The sequence below is a fragment of the Rhipicephalus microplus genome, chromosome 6 (genome assembly GCF_043290135.1).
Source record: "Rhipicephalus microplus isolate Deutch F79 chromosome 6, USDA_Rmic, whole genome shotgun sequence".
Lineage (NCBI taxonomy): Eukaryota > Metazoa > Arthropoda > Arachnida > Ixodida > Ixodidae > Rhipicephalus > Rhipicephalus microplus.
Window position 1 is genome coordinate 53,479,797 of NC_134705.1, and position 16,630 is coordinate 53,496,426.

The 16,630-nt window shown below is 44.1% G+C and overlaps 1 protein-coding gene across 1 annotated transcript in view; it reads left to right on the forward strand.

Moving 5' to 3' along the window:
• LOC142765847 (uncharacterized) overlaps positions 1 to 16,630 on the forward strand; it is a 173,609-nt gene that overhangs the window by 105,557 nt on the left and 51,422 nt on the right. Inside the window, exons 8-9 of the mRNA XM_075867653.1 lie at positions 4,000 to 4,156; positions 11,976 to 12,097. Of these exons, the coding sequence (XP_075723768.1) occupies positions 4,000 to 4,156; positions 11,976 to 12,097 (279 nt within the window). The remainder of the gene's footprint in view (positions 1 to 3,999; positions 4,157 to 11,975; positions 12,098 to 16,630) is intronic.

The following is a 16,630-nucleotide window of genomic DNA, read 5'->3' on the forward strand; positions in this document are numbered from 1 at the left end:
CCACTTGCTCCAAGACCTCGACAACTTCGCTCGAAGCTTAAGGTTGCGCGAATATTTCTTGGACAGGCCTTCTAACCACGAAACAATTCACCATCGCAAATCAAATGATTGGACACCGAACAGTAATTCAGACAAGTGCTTGGACCTTAATATCACCGCAGTACAGAAAGATATAGTACATGAATACCACTGGCAGAAAGGAAACCGAGAAAACTTGACAAAATCTGAAAAAATAAGTATGAAAAATTTGGCATCTAGGACAGGCATAACAATAAAACCCGCTGACAAAGGAGGAGCAATTGTAGTCCTTAATACAGCCATTTACTTACAAGAAGCATACCGCCAACTAGACGACTCAAGATTTTACGAATGCCTTCCAGGTCATCCGACAGACGAATACAAACGTATCGTATCAACAGAACTAAAGAAACTGTTGGATGCAGAAGAGATAACCAACACTGACCACAAACTGATGCGAGCAGCATACCCTCGTCCAGGTCGCTTCTACATCCTCCCAAAAATTCATAAACCCGGTAACCCAGGTCGACCAATCATATCAGGCATCGGTACAATAACTGAACCCATATCAGGGTACGTGGACAAACCAATAAGCCACATTCCATGCACCCTCGCGTCGTACATAAAAGACACCACACATTTTCTTCGAAACATTGCAGGTCTCTGTGTGCCGAAAAACTCGTACTTGGTTACTCTTGATGTCTCTACAATATATACAAATATTCCTCACGATAACGGCATAGCTGCATTACAAAACATGTACACACAACATAGACAATCTTACACCCCGGATTTCTCTGCCATTGCAACTTTGACGAGGATGGTCCTCAAATTAAATTCATTCGAGTTTAACCAAGAGTATTTTCGACAAATCAGCGGGACAGCTATGGGCACCGAAATGGCACCTAATTATGCCAACATATTTAAGGGAAAGCTAGAATCTGAATTTCTTGCACAAAGTTCCTTAAAACCAATGATATACAGAAGGCACATAGACGACATCTTTCTTATTTGGACCCACAGCGAGGACGAACTTCTCAGCTTTATCGACACTTACAATGCTGTACATCCAAACATACACGTCACACACACATACTCGCAAGTTACCGTAAATTTTCTTGATGTTACCATAACGATAGAAGAGAAGCTTTCTACAACCCTATATCGCAAACCAACGGATCGACAACAATACCTCCCTTACCAAAGCGATCACCCACGCCACTGTAAAAACAGTATTCCATACAGCCAGGCTCACCGGTTTAAGCGAATCTGCTCTAGAGACGCTGACTTTGACACGAGCTCACAGAGGCTAAAACTTATGCTCGAGAAACAAAAAATTCCGCCCTATCCACGAAGTGAATGATGATGAGTGGGCGAAGCTCCGAAGGTAAACCTGGTAAACCATGAATCCTCTGTACATTTTGCCCACTCGATTTTATTACATCGCTCCCCCTAGCGTACGTCGCCGCACTAAATTGAACGATTGCCTTCAACCAATTACACGCGCCATATGTGACATCATTCCTATTTTATAAGATCTCGCGTCTTTCATCAACTACAAGTACCGCTTTCTAGTTTATAACATCTTGCATCTTTTCATCATCAGCTACAAGTACCACCATCTAGTAAACACTACAAGAACTACACGAGAGGTGGCTACATACAGGAGACGGTACCGCCATCTAGTGAACACTGCAAGAACTAAACTAGAGGTGGCTACATACATGGGACGGTACCGCCATCTAGTGAACACTGCAAGAACTAAACTAGAGGTGGCTACATACAGGCTACAGGGGACGCACAGCCCACGCCCTAAGGAGCTTCGCCCCTAAATTACCCCCACATGTAATTATAGACGCTGTTCAAAAAGCGAGAAAACTAAAGCGTGAAGACTTACTTATGAAGCGACCACCACGAGAAGACCCACAACGAACAAACCTCTGCTTGACTTACACCACAAACTTCCCCAATGTAAACAAAATCCTTAAACGACATTACACTATTCTGGAACAAAGTGAACGTCTGAAACGCGCATTCCCATCCGCTCCAGGTGTCGTTTACCGACGACCACGTAACCTCAAAGACACCCTTGTCCACTCCCAAATTAACACATCACCCCTCAATAATTCATGCCACCCTTGTTTAAAGCAACGATGTCTTGTATGTAAGGCGATGCGAGAAACAGAGAAAGCAACCAGCACGCAATGCAAGTTTTCGATTAACATACGAGGAAACCTAACATGTGATTCCTATAATGTGGTATACTTACTCGAATGCAACGTGTGTGGTATGCAGTACATCGGACAAACAGAAACACCATTTAGGGTTCGCTTCAATTATCACACAGCCCATGCGAAATCAGCCCCAAGTCTACCTCTATCAAAACATCTCAATCTTTCCGACCATGCATTGGACAAACTATCAGTAACGCTCTTAGAGACGGGATTTAAATCAAATCGAGAACGTGAACAACGAGAGTCATAACTTATCCACCGTTTTAACACCCTCAATAGAGGAATAAATGATAATCCTGGTACACTTGCAGCAATTAAAGCATTAGAAAACAATAACGGCCACAATGAAAATAGTAACTGAGTTCACGGCACTGCAGCAGCCAAGGGCACTGGACAACCCAAAACAATTCCAAGTGTAACTACTCTTCTTAAGTGCAGCTGTCGTCTGTTGTCTGTTTCATTTTACTACCCAATGAATTGTGCCATGCATGACACGCCCAACAGCAACCCTGTGCACAGCCGGGAGGCCCCCACTACACGCGTAATCCAGAAGCGGGCAAGGAATTTGCGTTGCGCCCGCTTACCAGCCTCTACCGCAATACGGGGCACCCCTCTTTTTACGACGACATGTTGACAGAGCGCCGAGTAGTCAAAGGCTTAGAACTTCCTAAAATGCCCGCTTACCAGCCCCTGCCACAATACGCGGCACCCCTCCTTCTACGACGAATTGTTTACGGGACTCCGAGTAGTTAAAGGCTTAGAACTTCCTAAAAAAGCTCTTTTTTGCCCCACACCGAACCGCCAGTGCCAGGAAGCGCCGTCTGGCCGGGAGGAATGCGTTAGTGAAAGTAAACATACACAGACCGCTGACATCAGTAAGGTGAAGGGGAGAAGGGGGAAAGAGATGAAGGGGGAAGTGGAGGGAGGAGTGGAGGGGGGAAGTGGAAGGAAGAGTGGAAGGGGGACGCCCGAGGGGAGTCCACCGAATATTATTTTTCTCTTCTTCTCTTTTTTCTTCTTTTTCTTTTCTTTTTCTGTTTTTCCCTTGTTTTCTTTTTTTCTTTTCTGTCTTTTTTCCTCTTTCCTTGCCCTCTGATTTGAGATTGTATAAAGCTGAGCACCAACAAACTGTATCTTTAATCCTGATGAAGGGCAGACTCTAGGTGTATACCTAAAGGCTCGTTTTTCCGTATTTTTGCGCAATATTAATGAGATTTAAAAGACAATAATGCCAAGGAAGGTATAGGGGAAGATGTTAGACGAAATTGTAATGTAAATATGAAGAAAACTCGCCGTGGCAGGATCATATATATATATATATATATATATATATATATATATATATATATATATATATATATATATATATATATATATATATATATATATATATATATATATATATATATATATATATATATATATATATATTTATATGGGTGAAAAAATAACCAGCCGTGAGCAGGCTGGTTATTTTTTCACCCACTTTTCTGTCTTCCTATTTACATTACATTGGTTCTAATAACATCCCCTGTACATTCCTTGGCACTACTGTCTGTTAGATACAATATGAAAACTTGCTGTGCTGACGGCGGAAAAATTCGCCAACGGCGCGCATGTAAATTCTATCGGAATAAAAGCGACCAAGACTAACTACAACTATGTCAAAAATTACGCTTGAAAAATACGTCGGCGTAGCTTTAAGTTCGATTATGTGTACCTAAGGTATGCACTTATTCTTGAGCAGGGATGGCCAGCTGTTCGCTGAGGACCGCTCGAACGTCCTGTATGGTGGCATCGACAACCTGCGGAGCCTCGGAGTTCAGCACTTTGGCCTCCTTAAGGTCTACGAAGACTATGTGACGGACAGTTCAAAGTTCGCACAATGCCTGAAAATTCTCAAGGTATTTCTTAGCAGGAAATTTAAATGACGCATATTCTGAAACGTGAAGAAATCGTATGTGAACCAGTAGTTAATTTGGAAGAATGCATATTGAACTACCTAAATTTGTTTATACAAGGGACGTCATGGAGAGCACTTATGGCTGTATTGGAACTCGAAGGTGACAGCTCTGCTGAAAAAAAGTTGTCGTTAACATGCTGCAAGGAGATAGTGATGTAGCGAGAACGCCCGTTTGCGTAACGTGGACGTATTATTTTTATAAAACAAGTGTGACATCTCAATCGCTAGGCACCCCTGTATTTGTCATCTAGTATGGTTGTTTCTGTGACGTCAATGAAAGCAGTTGGTGTATTCATCATCATGAAATAGAGGATAATTTTAAGGGCTCGTTTTTCGTTGGAGACAGTGAAATTATGCGAATCATGTGAAGCAGTGAAATCATACATTATGGTCATTAGCGTCCTGAAAGGTAGTGTTGTAGTTTTGAAATAAATTAGACTAAATATGTGTATAGAAAACCACCAGTACTATTGGTAGAATTCCTGCCCACAGCTCAAAAACTGAAATATGGTGTTTCTGTCGTTTTAATTAACTACACTTTCTATCACCGTTACTTACAACAACTATTTTTATCCCTTAGGCTTCGCCCAGCTTAGCTGTCTGTTGAATTCCTTCGTGTATATTGTAATGATATGACAAACAGGTGCACGTCAGTTATCTGAAAACATTTTGGGGAAGTAGCGCTCGCAATTACAGATGCACCGAGTAATAGGAAAGAAAGTTATGGATGCTATATTGAGAGGCAGGAAGAGAGCAGAGTTGGTCAAGGAAAAAACGTGATTAAGGCTATTATGATAGAGATTGAAAATAAAGGCACATGGGCTCCAAACGTTGCCTACAGGAAGAATGACCACTGATTATTTAGGGTAGCTTACTTGATTCTCAGAGAAGGCAAATATTTCAGAGGGAGACAAAGTTTTTTGGGAGATCACATTCACATGCTTGCAGGTTTAACGTGTCAGCAGGACCGGGTAGTTCGGCGGAACGTGAAAGGGGCTGAACCTGGGAGGTGCATTGGGCGTTGTGAAGCTGATGATGAAGATCACAGTCAGAAAATCAATTTAATTTTGGCAAAACTCCAGTGTATAAATTAATTATTTACATTCATGCAGATATGTATATTGAGGGAGGTCCAACAAGCGAGGCGCCGTAGCATAATTTTCTTAGTGCGAATCAGCGCTTTTTCTCAGTCAGCCATCATGTCTTGACCTCATCTGTCCCCGCCCCCCCCCCCCCAAAAAAAAAGAACTGGTCTTGCCGGTAAACACAATGAGGACGTGGCACCAGTCACTGCAGATTTATCAGGTAAAATATTATTGCACCATAACTTTGATGCATGCCCTGGTGTCGGCAATCGCTGAAACCACCGGACAACCTGGTGAGACTCATTTTCACCTAACCAAGTGTCTGAAGTTATGGCTCAATGGCGTTGAGCGTGCGCTGTATTTATTTATTCGTGAGGCACCGAATAAAGAAATGGAGTAGTGGGTGCTGGCTCTAAATCGATGGGCAATGAACCAGAGCAATTGCTGGCGAAGCAGTGCAGTAGGAACTTTCCACCAGCGCTCACTGCTGAGATAGTTCTGTTTTACGTGTATGCTATTAAAGGGGCCCTGCAACACTTTTGAGCTTGGTCAGAAAATGCTGCCCATCGGTGGCAGAGACTCCCGACAACACGTGATCCAAACATATAGCGCTGCACGCGGCTTCAAGTACACAATAAATTATCAAAGTAAGCTAAAAGTAGCTCTCTTTTCTCTCAACAAATCACGGATTTAAGCCCACTAAGCCCATCTATCAGCCAATGGCTAATTTGAACAAGGCGCACTCGCTTGATTGTTACAGAGGTCGCCACAAGAAGCCGTCACTTTTCTACGCGTGCGCTAGTGATTGCAGTTAAAAAGCCGCGTATACGAAGAAAAAAAAGAAAAAAAGCGTAAGGTCACGAGGCGCGAGCAACGTTTTTTGCTTGCCCTTGCCATCCCTCCCTGTTCAGCTTTGAGCGCTTTCGTTGGGACGAGAGAAGAGAGAGTGTGATTGCAGCGTGTAACAAATCTTTGTAACTCCGCTCTTACTGGACAAATTCTTAAAATTTTGGCGGCGTTCAATTTGTGAGGCATAACGATTTTCCAGCGAAATAATTCCATTGTTACCCAAGAAGTGTTCCAGGGCTCCACTAAACGTTTCGCCTCAACAGGGCACTTGATAACCCAGGAGGAATCAAACCATTCTGCCGCAATAGTTTTTTTGTTTGTTTTTGCCTGGAAATTTTCACAAGTTGCGCATTGCGGTAATGTTTTCCTGATCAGTTATTTATTTCAGTACAACATACCGGGCCTCCTTGTTTTAGAGTGCGTCCCACAAAATTTCACAAACATTGGCTGACCAAGTGTTTGCAATTCGGATTTATCCGAGAAGCATTGCCTTTGACAGCCAGCTGTGTTTTTCATCGAAGGACACGTTCTCAGCGGCCCTTCGTGCGTAGGCTGGTTTGGGTTGTGCGTATATTGTATATTGTGAAGAGTATCGGTAGACCGATTTCAGCGCACATTTAAAAGAGGCTTCTGGCACATCAAAAAATGGATGTCAAAGTGGGTTGGTACCCCAGGTGCTCTAGAACACTTATAAGTATATGGTCCAAGATGGCATTATAGTGAGCGCAAGACAATACCGAATATAATGACCTCTTAACGTGTGCTTGCAGCTATTAGAAAAAAGCTTTAAAGCATAAATATGAACAAAAAAGGGCGTTTTCTACTGAAATACTCGTGCTTCTCTTTGAGCGTCTGAGTGCATTGAAAATCTGCAGATGGATGTCTCGTGTGTTCTGATGCATTCGTGGTGAAGTGTAATTTCCCCAAAGCACTGTAATATTGGCAATATACCACGAGTTTCAACTACGAATTTAGAAAATTAAAGCATAAAGAAAAACAAACTCCGATTACCTTCATTTTTATCAAAATATAAGCGCCAAAAAACCTTCATGTTTCAAAAAAAAAAACTAACTCCAAAGACGCACGACGCTACACTATGAACAAACACTGTCCGAAATTGGCTTTTTTGCGGTCAATTAGCTCTGACAAATTTCACGCGTTCAAAATTACTACCTCGTGTTGAAGTAAACGGGATACATGACATAGGATTACTACGAACTCTGAAGATTGTAAAAGGATATCAAAATCCAATTTATTTTTGGGGGGGGGGTGCTATCACCTGACTGAACAGCGTATGAGAGTTTATTACCACGAAGCTGCAAGCTGCAGCTGCTTCAAAGGCTTTTGGACATCGCCCCTCCGTTTTCCTTCTCGTTGAGTCATGCTTGCAGTATCGTGAAACTTGAAGGTATACGAGTACCGCAGATGTTTTTTTTTGTTCGACATTGGCTGGCATTGTCGCACTTTCCGTGCCAACGCACTATTACTGGAACTGGAAGCTGCATACCACGAGCGAGAAACGCTTTGTGTGAACAAAAAAAATGGGCCTGCTCCCGGAAAAACAGAACCCTCCCTGGTTGAAACCTCCAATATTGCAAACTGTATAACACGAAAGTTAAAGTTGTCGTCAGAGAAATATTTTAATGCTTACTGTACAAAGACAGGGATGCTTATTCATGTATGTTGGTGTTTGACCATTAAAGAATCGTTTGACGTAAATGCGTCTACGTTTAAGGTAGTGATACATCTCCTTGCTGATGGTTATTGTCCATGATTATTCATTTAGTAATGGTTAAACGTGTCCTTGTGTTCGTGGATGCCTGCGGTAGCTCCAGTAGTTAGCGGTCAGAGCAGAACCAAAGAAAGCGACGTGACTGCCAGATGATCATAATTCATTGTACGCCAAACTTTGGCTAAGGTCGTTCACTCATGGCATATTAGTGTCTGCAGGCCACCACCCGGTTAGTGAGAAACGCAGCGCGTGTTGTCTTCCCTGGCCAGCCTAAGGGAGGGGTGCTGAGTTATATCCAGGCAAATCAGGCGTCTTGCTCTATGCGTAGAAAAACTATTTTTCCTATGGATAGATGGTGTCTGCTACGCTGACGCTTTAGGTGAGGTCGCCTCCTGCCAGTTTGTTAGGGCGGTAATAGAATTCAAGTTTTTCAGTTCGAAACAAACCGAATAGACGAATGCGTAGAAATGGCACGTTGAAGAAAGTGATCGTAGATTTGATGGTCAAGATAGGTTATCATACTTCCCCAAGAGTACCCTCAGAGGGCAGGACAAGATATAGAGTACGTGTTTTTAAAGCCTACAAAACTGCTGAACGTCGTGCAGTAGATAGCGGGCCCGGGAGTTGTTGTCGCCGATCCAGAGGCCGTAAAAGAACCTTTGTCTTAAGACGTTTTATTTTTCAGATGTCATTACCGTGACGAAAGAACATTGTTGAACTCTTGGTGGACGCCGGCAAAACACTTTACCCCTAAAATAAGTCCACTGGAAAGTTGTCGAGCACAATTTCACGAATCTCTGGCGTTTGCAGTCTGGTGGCTCTGTAGATTGGCGTTGTAGGAAACTCGCAGTGTATGTGTCGGATGGCGCTGATGTATCTCGCGTGTTATTTCTATCATCCAGTGGCCGTGCTTCTAAGCGTAAGCCTCCGGAGATGGACGTCGAAGACACTTCGCTTCAGTGCCGAATCACGAAGAGCTACGAACACTGCAAGGGGTAACACAATCAAGCTGGTGTTATCGTCAATGGTTGCTTCCTGGAGAGCTAGTGGTAACATCTTCGAAGTGGTAAACAAAACCCTTCGGTACGTAGGCAGCACCATGCCGGCCAGCGGCCAAAGGGAGTGCGTCGCCACCTAGGTGAAAAAACCGTCGCATAGCTTTTATTGCAATAGCAATTGTATGGACACTCCCGGTTGGATTTCGCTGGCGGCGACGGCGTCACTCACCGTACACACACACACACACACACACACACACACACACACACACACACACACATATATATATATATATATATATATATATATATATATATATATATATATATATATATATATATATATATATATATATATATATATATATATATATATATTAGGATGACGGAAAAATCCAGGAAAGGATTCCAACACGTGGAATTGAACTTGAGAGATCTGTATAGTGATTGCGAGGCACTAAGCACTGCCCCACCGAGGAGCACGTCGTTCAACGTTCCAACGTCAAGCTATTTATATCTACCACTTACCGCTGCTGACGGGCGTGTCGGGGAAAGTTATCGTGTTTTCAGCATTACGAGCAACATGGCGCAATCAACGCGCGGCGCCACATCGCGTGGCTGCACGTGCTCTCATCCTCCACGCGTACTTTGCCACGCTCATAGGAGAGGGGCGACGCTCCCTCGCGCGCCCTTATCTCGTGGTGGGGAGAATCGTACGTCTTGGCTGGCCTAGGGCTTCATCTGGAATGATTTCGTCGTAGTGTCCAGGTGCACAAAGGTCACTGCTATCTTTGGAGTCTCCGTTTGCGAAAAGCGCACGTTTTTCAGACACAGCGAAGTAACAAGTGAGACCCTTATTCGTGCATCTTTACCTGTGAGTACATCTTGTGCGTCACTTTTGCGTGAGGAACGCGGGGCAAGCTTCAATATGTGCTCCATTTTGCGTGTAACCTTCGAGTGTGTTGCTACCGCGTTCATTTCTTCACTTTTGCGGCAAAGCTTTGACTTTTTTATTACACAGAAGACAACGTCTGCTGCAGTGAAGTGCAGTCCACATGGTCCGTTCCATGCGCCAACCGTTTTCAAACATCTAACGTGGGAAGTCGAGCACCGATACGAGGCACATTTATTCAACGTGGGGCTGCTGATGAGTGCGGTGAAAACAGGGATGGTTATACAACTCGTTCGTTGGAAGTACATCGCTTCATAAGCCACCGCGAATAGTGGACAAGTATTTTTTTTATTTCTGTCTGAAATAATGACTAAAACCACAGAAGAGATGCATTATGTCATCACCAGCCCTTTTTCATTGCATAGCCGCGCTCTTCGAAAAGACCTAGTTGGCCATCGGTAAGAGGGCTGTACAAGCATGGTACCACTCTTCTTCGCCCGCATTCCAGAATACCAGCTGCTAAGTTTGTGCACCGCCGCTCAAAAAAATGATTGATCTTCTGTGGTTTGTGCGTGCTTAGGTATGTTTTGTGGACCTGTGCATCAGCAATGCCACCGACAGTCGGGCCAACAGGCCGGTGTGATAGCTGATTACTGGATAATAAAGAAGGTGAGATTCAAGCGGGTTTCAAATAAGAGGTCGTGTGTGACTCATGGGTACTTCCAGTACTACTTTATTTGACGCTTGAATTTTCAACCCTTATTGTTCATTTATGCAAGAAATAAAATAAAAACAGCTATATTACCGGCACTACAAGGCAGGTCAAAACGCCGCGCGTATATATACTCGATTGTCGAAGCACAGTCGGGCAGCGGGGGCAGTCCCTTCAGGTGGCGCGTTATTGTTCGCCATTCGCTGTGTGTGCGTGTTTGTGCGCGTGTTCTTCTGTTTATGTTTCATCGATTCCGCGTTATTTGATATTTCTTAAATTTGTTATTGCCTTGTGCGAATGTACCCATACACTTTAACTTATTTTACCACATGAAATAAATATTAAAAACATTCAAAACATTGTAAAGGCAGTAAAAATTATTCTCCCTTTGCTATATACTCGTTCAAACCTTCAGTGGGGTAAATATTTACCACCCTTGCCACGTACGAATTCTAGGTTAGCATGAAAGTAAATTGTTACTTCGACTTGTAGCCAGTAAAAAAACATAAAAGTAAATGCGCGAGAGGACCAGTGGTTCACCCCTATTTGCAGGTTATTTCAGGATATTTTTGTTTAGTGGGTAGTTGAAACGTAAGCCGGAACTACAGCTCCACCAACATAATAGAGTGATGGCTGACGTTGCGCTAGTGCTACTTGGTTTCCGTTGAAGCCACAAGGACGATTTTGAGCTAACGTAAATACTGTGCGTGTTAGGAAATAACAATTTTTCGTTACTATACCTAATCGTTACGTTTGGTTTAACAGCGATTCGCTAGAGTGCCTAATAATGCTGGAGGGAGTACCACTAATATTGTGGAAAAGCAGAAACAGGAACGCCAGTGTTGTTCGTCAGTGTCTTTCTTTGCCTCTGTCCTCGTTTTGTCGTGTTGAATACACCAAACGTATTTAACTGCACCAAAATCGCTCAAATGCTGGTTCCATCTAATTGACTGATATGTGGGGTTTAACGTCCCAAAACTACAATATGATTATGAAAGACGCCGTAGTGGAGGGCTGCGGAAAATTCGACCACCTGGTGTTCTTTAACGTGCACCCAAATCTGAGCAAACGGGCCTACAACATTGCCGCCTCCATCGGAAATGCAGCCACTGAAGCCGGGGTTCGATTCCACGACCTTCGGGTCAGCACCTGAGTACCTTAGCCACTAGACCACCGCGGCGGGGCTGCTGGTTTCTCTTAAGCTACCTAATGAAGCTTATCAGGGTTTTCAAATTTCTTATAGTTAACAGTATCACAAACGTGGATCTGTGTGAACGTGGATCTGTGTGTGGAGGGTCACCTATGTGAAACAAGCAACATGTGTTTGACGTCAGAAACGTGAGCCCTTGCATTGCATAAATTCTCAGCGGGAGGGAGTAATGACAAGGCGTGGAGCTGGCATTGCTGAAGTGTAAGCGGTCGAGTGTAGGTGTTTATGCGTTATTTGCAATTTTTCAAATTGGCCGCCTCATGTTTTCTCTTTTCATGACAGCGTATTGTGACACACATTCAAAGGGCTGCCAGACAGGACGGAGGATGCCCTCCAGTCGTGTACACGGTACTGGGTGTGCGCTTAACTCAGGACATCCACCGCCTAAAAGTGGGGAAATTCAAGTGAGTAGCATTCGCTTTTATTTTTCCCATGACTTACCTGTACGTCTGGACAGGTGGTCAATATCGCTCCCTTCAAACTTTCAAACAAGGCTGACTTGCATTCTGTGTTCATAAAGTTTGAACTGTATAGTGCGAAACACAAGCTTATTCTTCAAATAGATTGATGAGTGTCTATGCCGTGAAGGTATTTCAGAATGATAGGAGCATTTTAGAACTTGCCCTTTAAAGGGTAAGGTTTAGAGGTAATACGTATATAGCAAAATTCACGAAGTTGCCATCACTGGAAATTAACCTGCATATCATTACATGAAATTATCACGTCACTGTAGCGTACTTATAGCCAAGGTGCCATAATGTCTGGGCGACCTTTTTCAATCAGTCACGTTGTAATGATGCACTTAAAGACCATTGTATGCCACACATGTGTCACTATAACAGTCCACTCTTTCAACAGCCCCCAAGTAGAACGCGTACTTGCAGAGAGTCTGCAGATGTTTTTAGCAGCGTAACAAGTGAGATGATTTACAGTACGAAATAGCACTATTATGCAGGTTTATTATACGTAATTTGTCTTCGAAAGAAACTTTTTATATGCAGACGTTTCGTTCGGATTCCTACCTTTCTGAAGACTAAATTTCAAGGTTAAGTGCACTTTAGAGCCGCAGTACTAACAAAACGTGCGTTTTAGGAATACTAATGGTCGTATGGTCATTTGCGCATTCGCAAAAAATAAGATGAAAGCGAAAACCACCTTCCATTTCTTCTCCCTGTATGTTTTCATTCTCCTCCTGCGAAGGTTTCTTTCCCTCTCCTGGCTTTTCGCGGCCTCCATCATTTGGCCTTTGACCAAAAACGAAACATTTACAAAGTGACAATGTCATGCGATGACGTGACTTAGTTATCACCGTGACTTCGTAGTGACGTCGCACAATTTGATTAAGTGTGACACCATGATAACGTTATGTGGATATACGGGATATTATCACCTATTGATTTTCGCATCAGTCGTGTTGGCGCCGTTAGCGCGGTATACGGAAATTTCCATGGTCAGTTGTCATGTTCGATGAAGCATGGAGTGCTTTTATCAAGGATAATTGATGGCAGCACGAGTACAAACTGTTCGTGATGCTTCAAGCAATGCTTCGACGCCCAGATCATCTTTAATATTTCTTCGTAGCGGGAGCTACAGGTCCGACAAGCAATAGTCCAGGACGAACAGTTGACCATGACAGGCTTCTACCAATGATATGGGGGGTTACAGCACCTAGTGAGGCTACCAGGAAATCTAGCTTATGAGTTGTAAAATAGCGAGAACCGCCAACACGAAAGTAAACAGGAAGCGTGTATGGAACCAAACTAGCCACGAACTAGTCCAAACTGGAACTCAGCATGCACTATACTCGTTTACCACCTGATAAACAACAGTAGCTCTGCACAAAAGCACTGTGCGGCAGCCTTCCCCCTCTGAAAGACTTAAGTGCCAGCTGATTTCCACTCGATTCGTAATTTTTCTAAGCTAATAAAAAATTAGGCTTACTTGGTGCAAGAGTTCGTGAGTAATACTTAAATTTTGTTTGTCAGAATAGCAATGTCTGAGTCCCTAACAAAATTCATGAGGACATCCAAAGTTCACACGGAAGACTAGCACTGCGAAATTGTGTGTGTAAGGTAAATTCATTCACCTGCAACATAGACTGAGAGGTTGACACTTGGGCAAGTTAGTGTCGATTCATTTATATGCGTTAGCAGCTGATAGAAGGTCAAGAAAGGGGTGGAGGCAAGTAGCAGAGGCAAGCAGTGCTTTTGGCCTGCGTTTTTTTTTGTCATTTTTGGAGCCTTTTATGCCTTGTTATTATTTTGAAGACCATCTCGAATATGGTCACTCCACGCCATTTGTTCCAACCAGGGTGCCGCCAAAAATCAATTACAATCAAATGGTTTTGGAAAAACACATATATAAAGGCAATAGATTGAAAGACTTTTACCAAGATATTTTGAGCATCAAGAATATTTTAAGCCAATGACCACCGTTCTAAATTCACAAAATGGTGGAAAAATAGGTGTGAAAAAACATTCCCCAGAAATAACCGCATCCTGCATTATTTCAATGCTTGAATTTTTGCGTTCTTAAAGCAACGTGCTTTCAATATTGTTACAGGAAGAAGGCGTCCGAAGAACATATTTAGTTTAGATAAACAGGCAGGCGTACAATATGGAGCCACCCTAAACTTCGTCCTCTTTACTATTATGTTCATCTCTGGCACCCCGTAACATCACTTCCGGCGGGGAAGGCAGCGTCTCGGTGCTGGGTTAGTCCGAGACGCTTTAGCTGAGTGACGTGAACAATGTCAAAGCACGATCGCGAGCTGGTGGTGTTAAGAGGTTTAATTTCATATGTAACGTAACTGACATAGCACACTACACGGTACGACCCGAGTATGTCTAAGTCAGCTTTTCGCACAGGCCAACTCGCAATGATGGTGTCCAGAGAAAAACTGTGTCACCATGACTGAAGTGGACATCACGATGGCATGCATTGTAGACAAGTCATTGTCGTTCCTGCGAATCCCTCAGATGCAGGCGAAGATTATCACGTGCCTCTAGAGCTCTAGAGATCCCATCGCGGCATATTCTGACGTGTGACTAACGGCAGGAAAGAGCGTGCAAGAGGTAGGGTGGGTTCTCTTCTGTACAGGAGAAAAAATGGCGAGAAACCTGCAGTATCATGCCGGGACGTATTGTAGGCAAATGTCACAAACATGGGCCTGGAGTCTCAGTCACGATGGTCTGAAGAAACGTACATGGCGAGCATGTCCGTGATAATTTTAATTAAGCCACTCTGTGAGCCCGTTGGTTTGAGTGTGATGCGCTGTTGTGAACTTGTTCTTTGTAGCGGATGAGTGAAATATGTCTTAAAAAACTTGTGATAAAAAGTAGCGACCACGATCTGTGTGCAGTTGCGGAGGAGCGCCCATGTGTAGGATGAAGTCTGCCAGGAGGAAGTCAGCGACATTGGTCACACAACTAGTAGGAAGGGTCAGCGTGATGGCCTACCGAGTGGTGTAATCCCTGGCGACTGCTATCCACTTGTTTCCGCTGGGCGATAAAGGGAATGGTCCTAGTAAGTCAAGACCTACCCCATAAAAGGGTTCGGATTGATTTTGAATGAGCTGAAGGCGTCCAGCTGGAAGGGTTGCTGGTTTTTTGCGGTGTACAGGATTCGCTTGAGGCGACGTAATGGTAGATGGATTGGTAAATACCGGGCCAAAAGAAGCGACGTCGAACGCGGTCAAAAGTTCTTGAAACTCCCAGGTGAGCAGCTGTCGGAATATAATGCAACTGTGCGAGTGAAATCTGACGCATATGTTGTGGTATGACCAACAGCAGCTCAGGTCTGTCAGGATGCATGCTATCGCGATATAAGACGCCACCTTGGAGCAGGAACATACGGAAAGATGGAGGAGTTGTAGGATCATTGAGCTGAAGGTTTATATCACTGAGGTGAGGATCACGGCGTTGCTGATCTCTGATGTTGCTGAGCTCAAAAATTGCCAAAACGCAAGTAGACTCCTCGCTCCCAGATAGGTCTATTTGGTCTACCGGAGGACGCGACAAGCTATCAGCATCCTCTCGGTGGTGGACTGATTTGTAGACAACTATGTAGGAACATTCTTGTAGCCGTGAAGCCCACCGGCCGAGACGTCCACTGGGATGTTTTAAGGACGACAGCCAGCATAAGGCGTGGTGATCAGTAAAAACAGTGAGCGGCTGTCCATAAAAATATGGCCGAAATTTAACCACTGCCCAGACGAGCGCGAGTCATTCGCATTGTGATGGATAAATTTTGTTCTGCTGGCGATAAAGTATTGCTAGCGTATGCAATAATGCACTCCAGTCATGCTATGGTTGTTCCAGAACGGCGCCCCGCCGCGGTGGTCTAGTGGCTAAGGTACTCGGCTGCTGACCCGCAGGTCGCGGGTTCGATTCCCGGCTGCGGCAGCTGCATTTCCGATGGAGGCGGAAATGTTGTAGGCCCGTGTGCTCAGATTTGGGCGCAAGTTAAAGAACCCCAGGTGGTCGAAATTTCCGGAGCCCTCCACTACGGCGTCTCTCATAATCATATGGTGGTTTTGGGACGTTAAACCCCACAAATCAATCAATCATGTTCCAGAACGGCTCCGATTCCGTGGCTGCTGGCATCGGCACGCACTTCTGTAAGAGCGCATATATCAATGTGGCCGAAAATCGTTGAGTCGTAAGTCTGGTCGTCACTTCAATGAATGTTCCGGCTTGTTCAGGTCCCCCCACAAAGGTCACACTTTTTTTAGTAGTACCATGAGTGGTCGTGTGACGTCAACGAAATTCCGCACAAATCTACGAAAGAAAGAAAAGGCCCACAAAGCTTCGAACATCATTCGCAGAGGTAGGAACATTAAAATCCTTGATGGCACGGACTTTCTCGGAATCGGGACGAACACCAGAAGAATCGACATAGTGACCGAGGACAGTGAGCTGCCAGCAGCCGAAGGAACG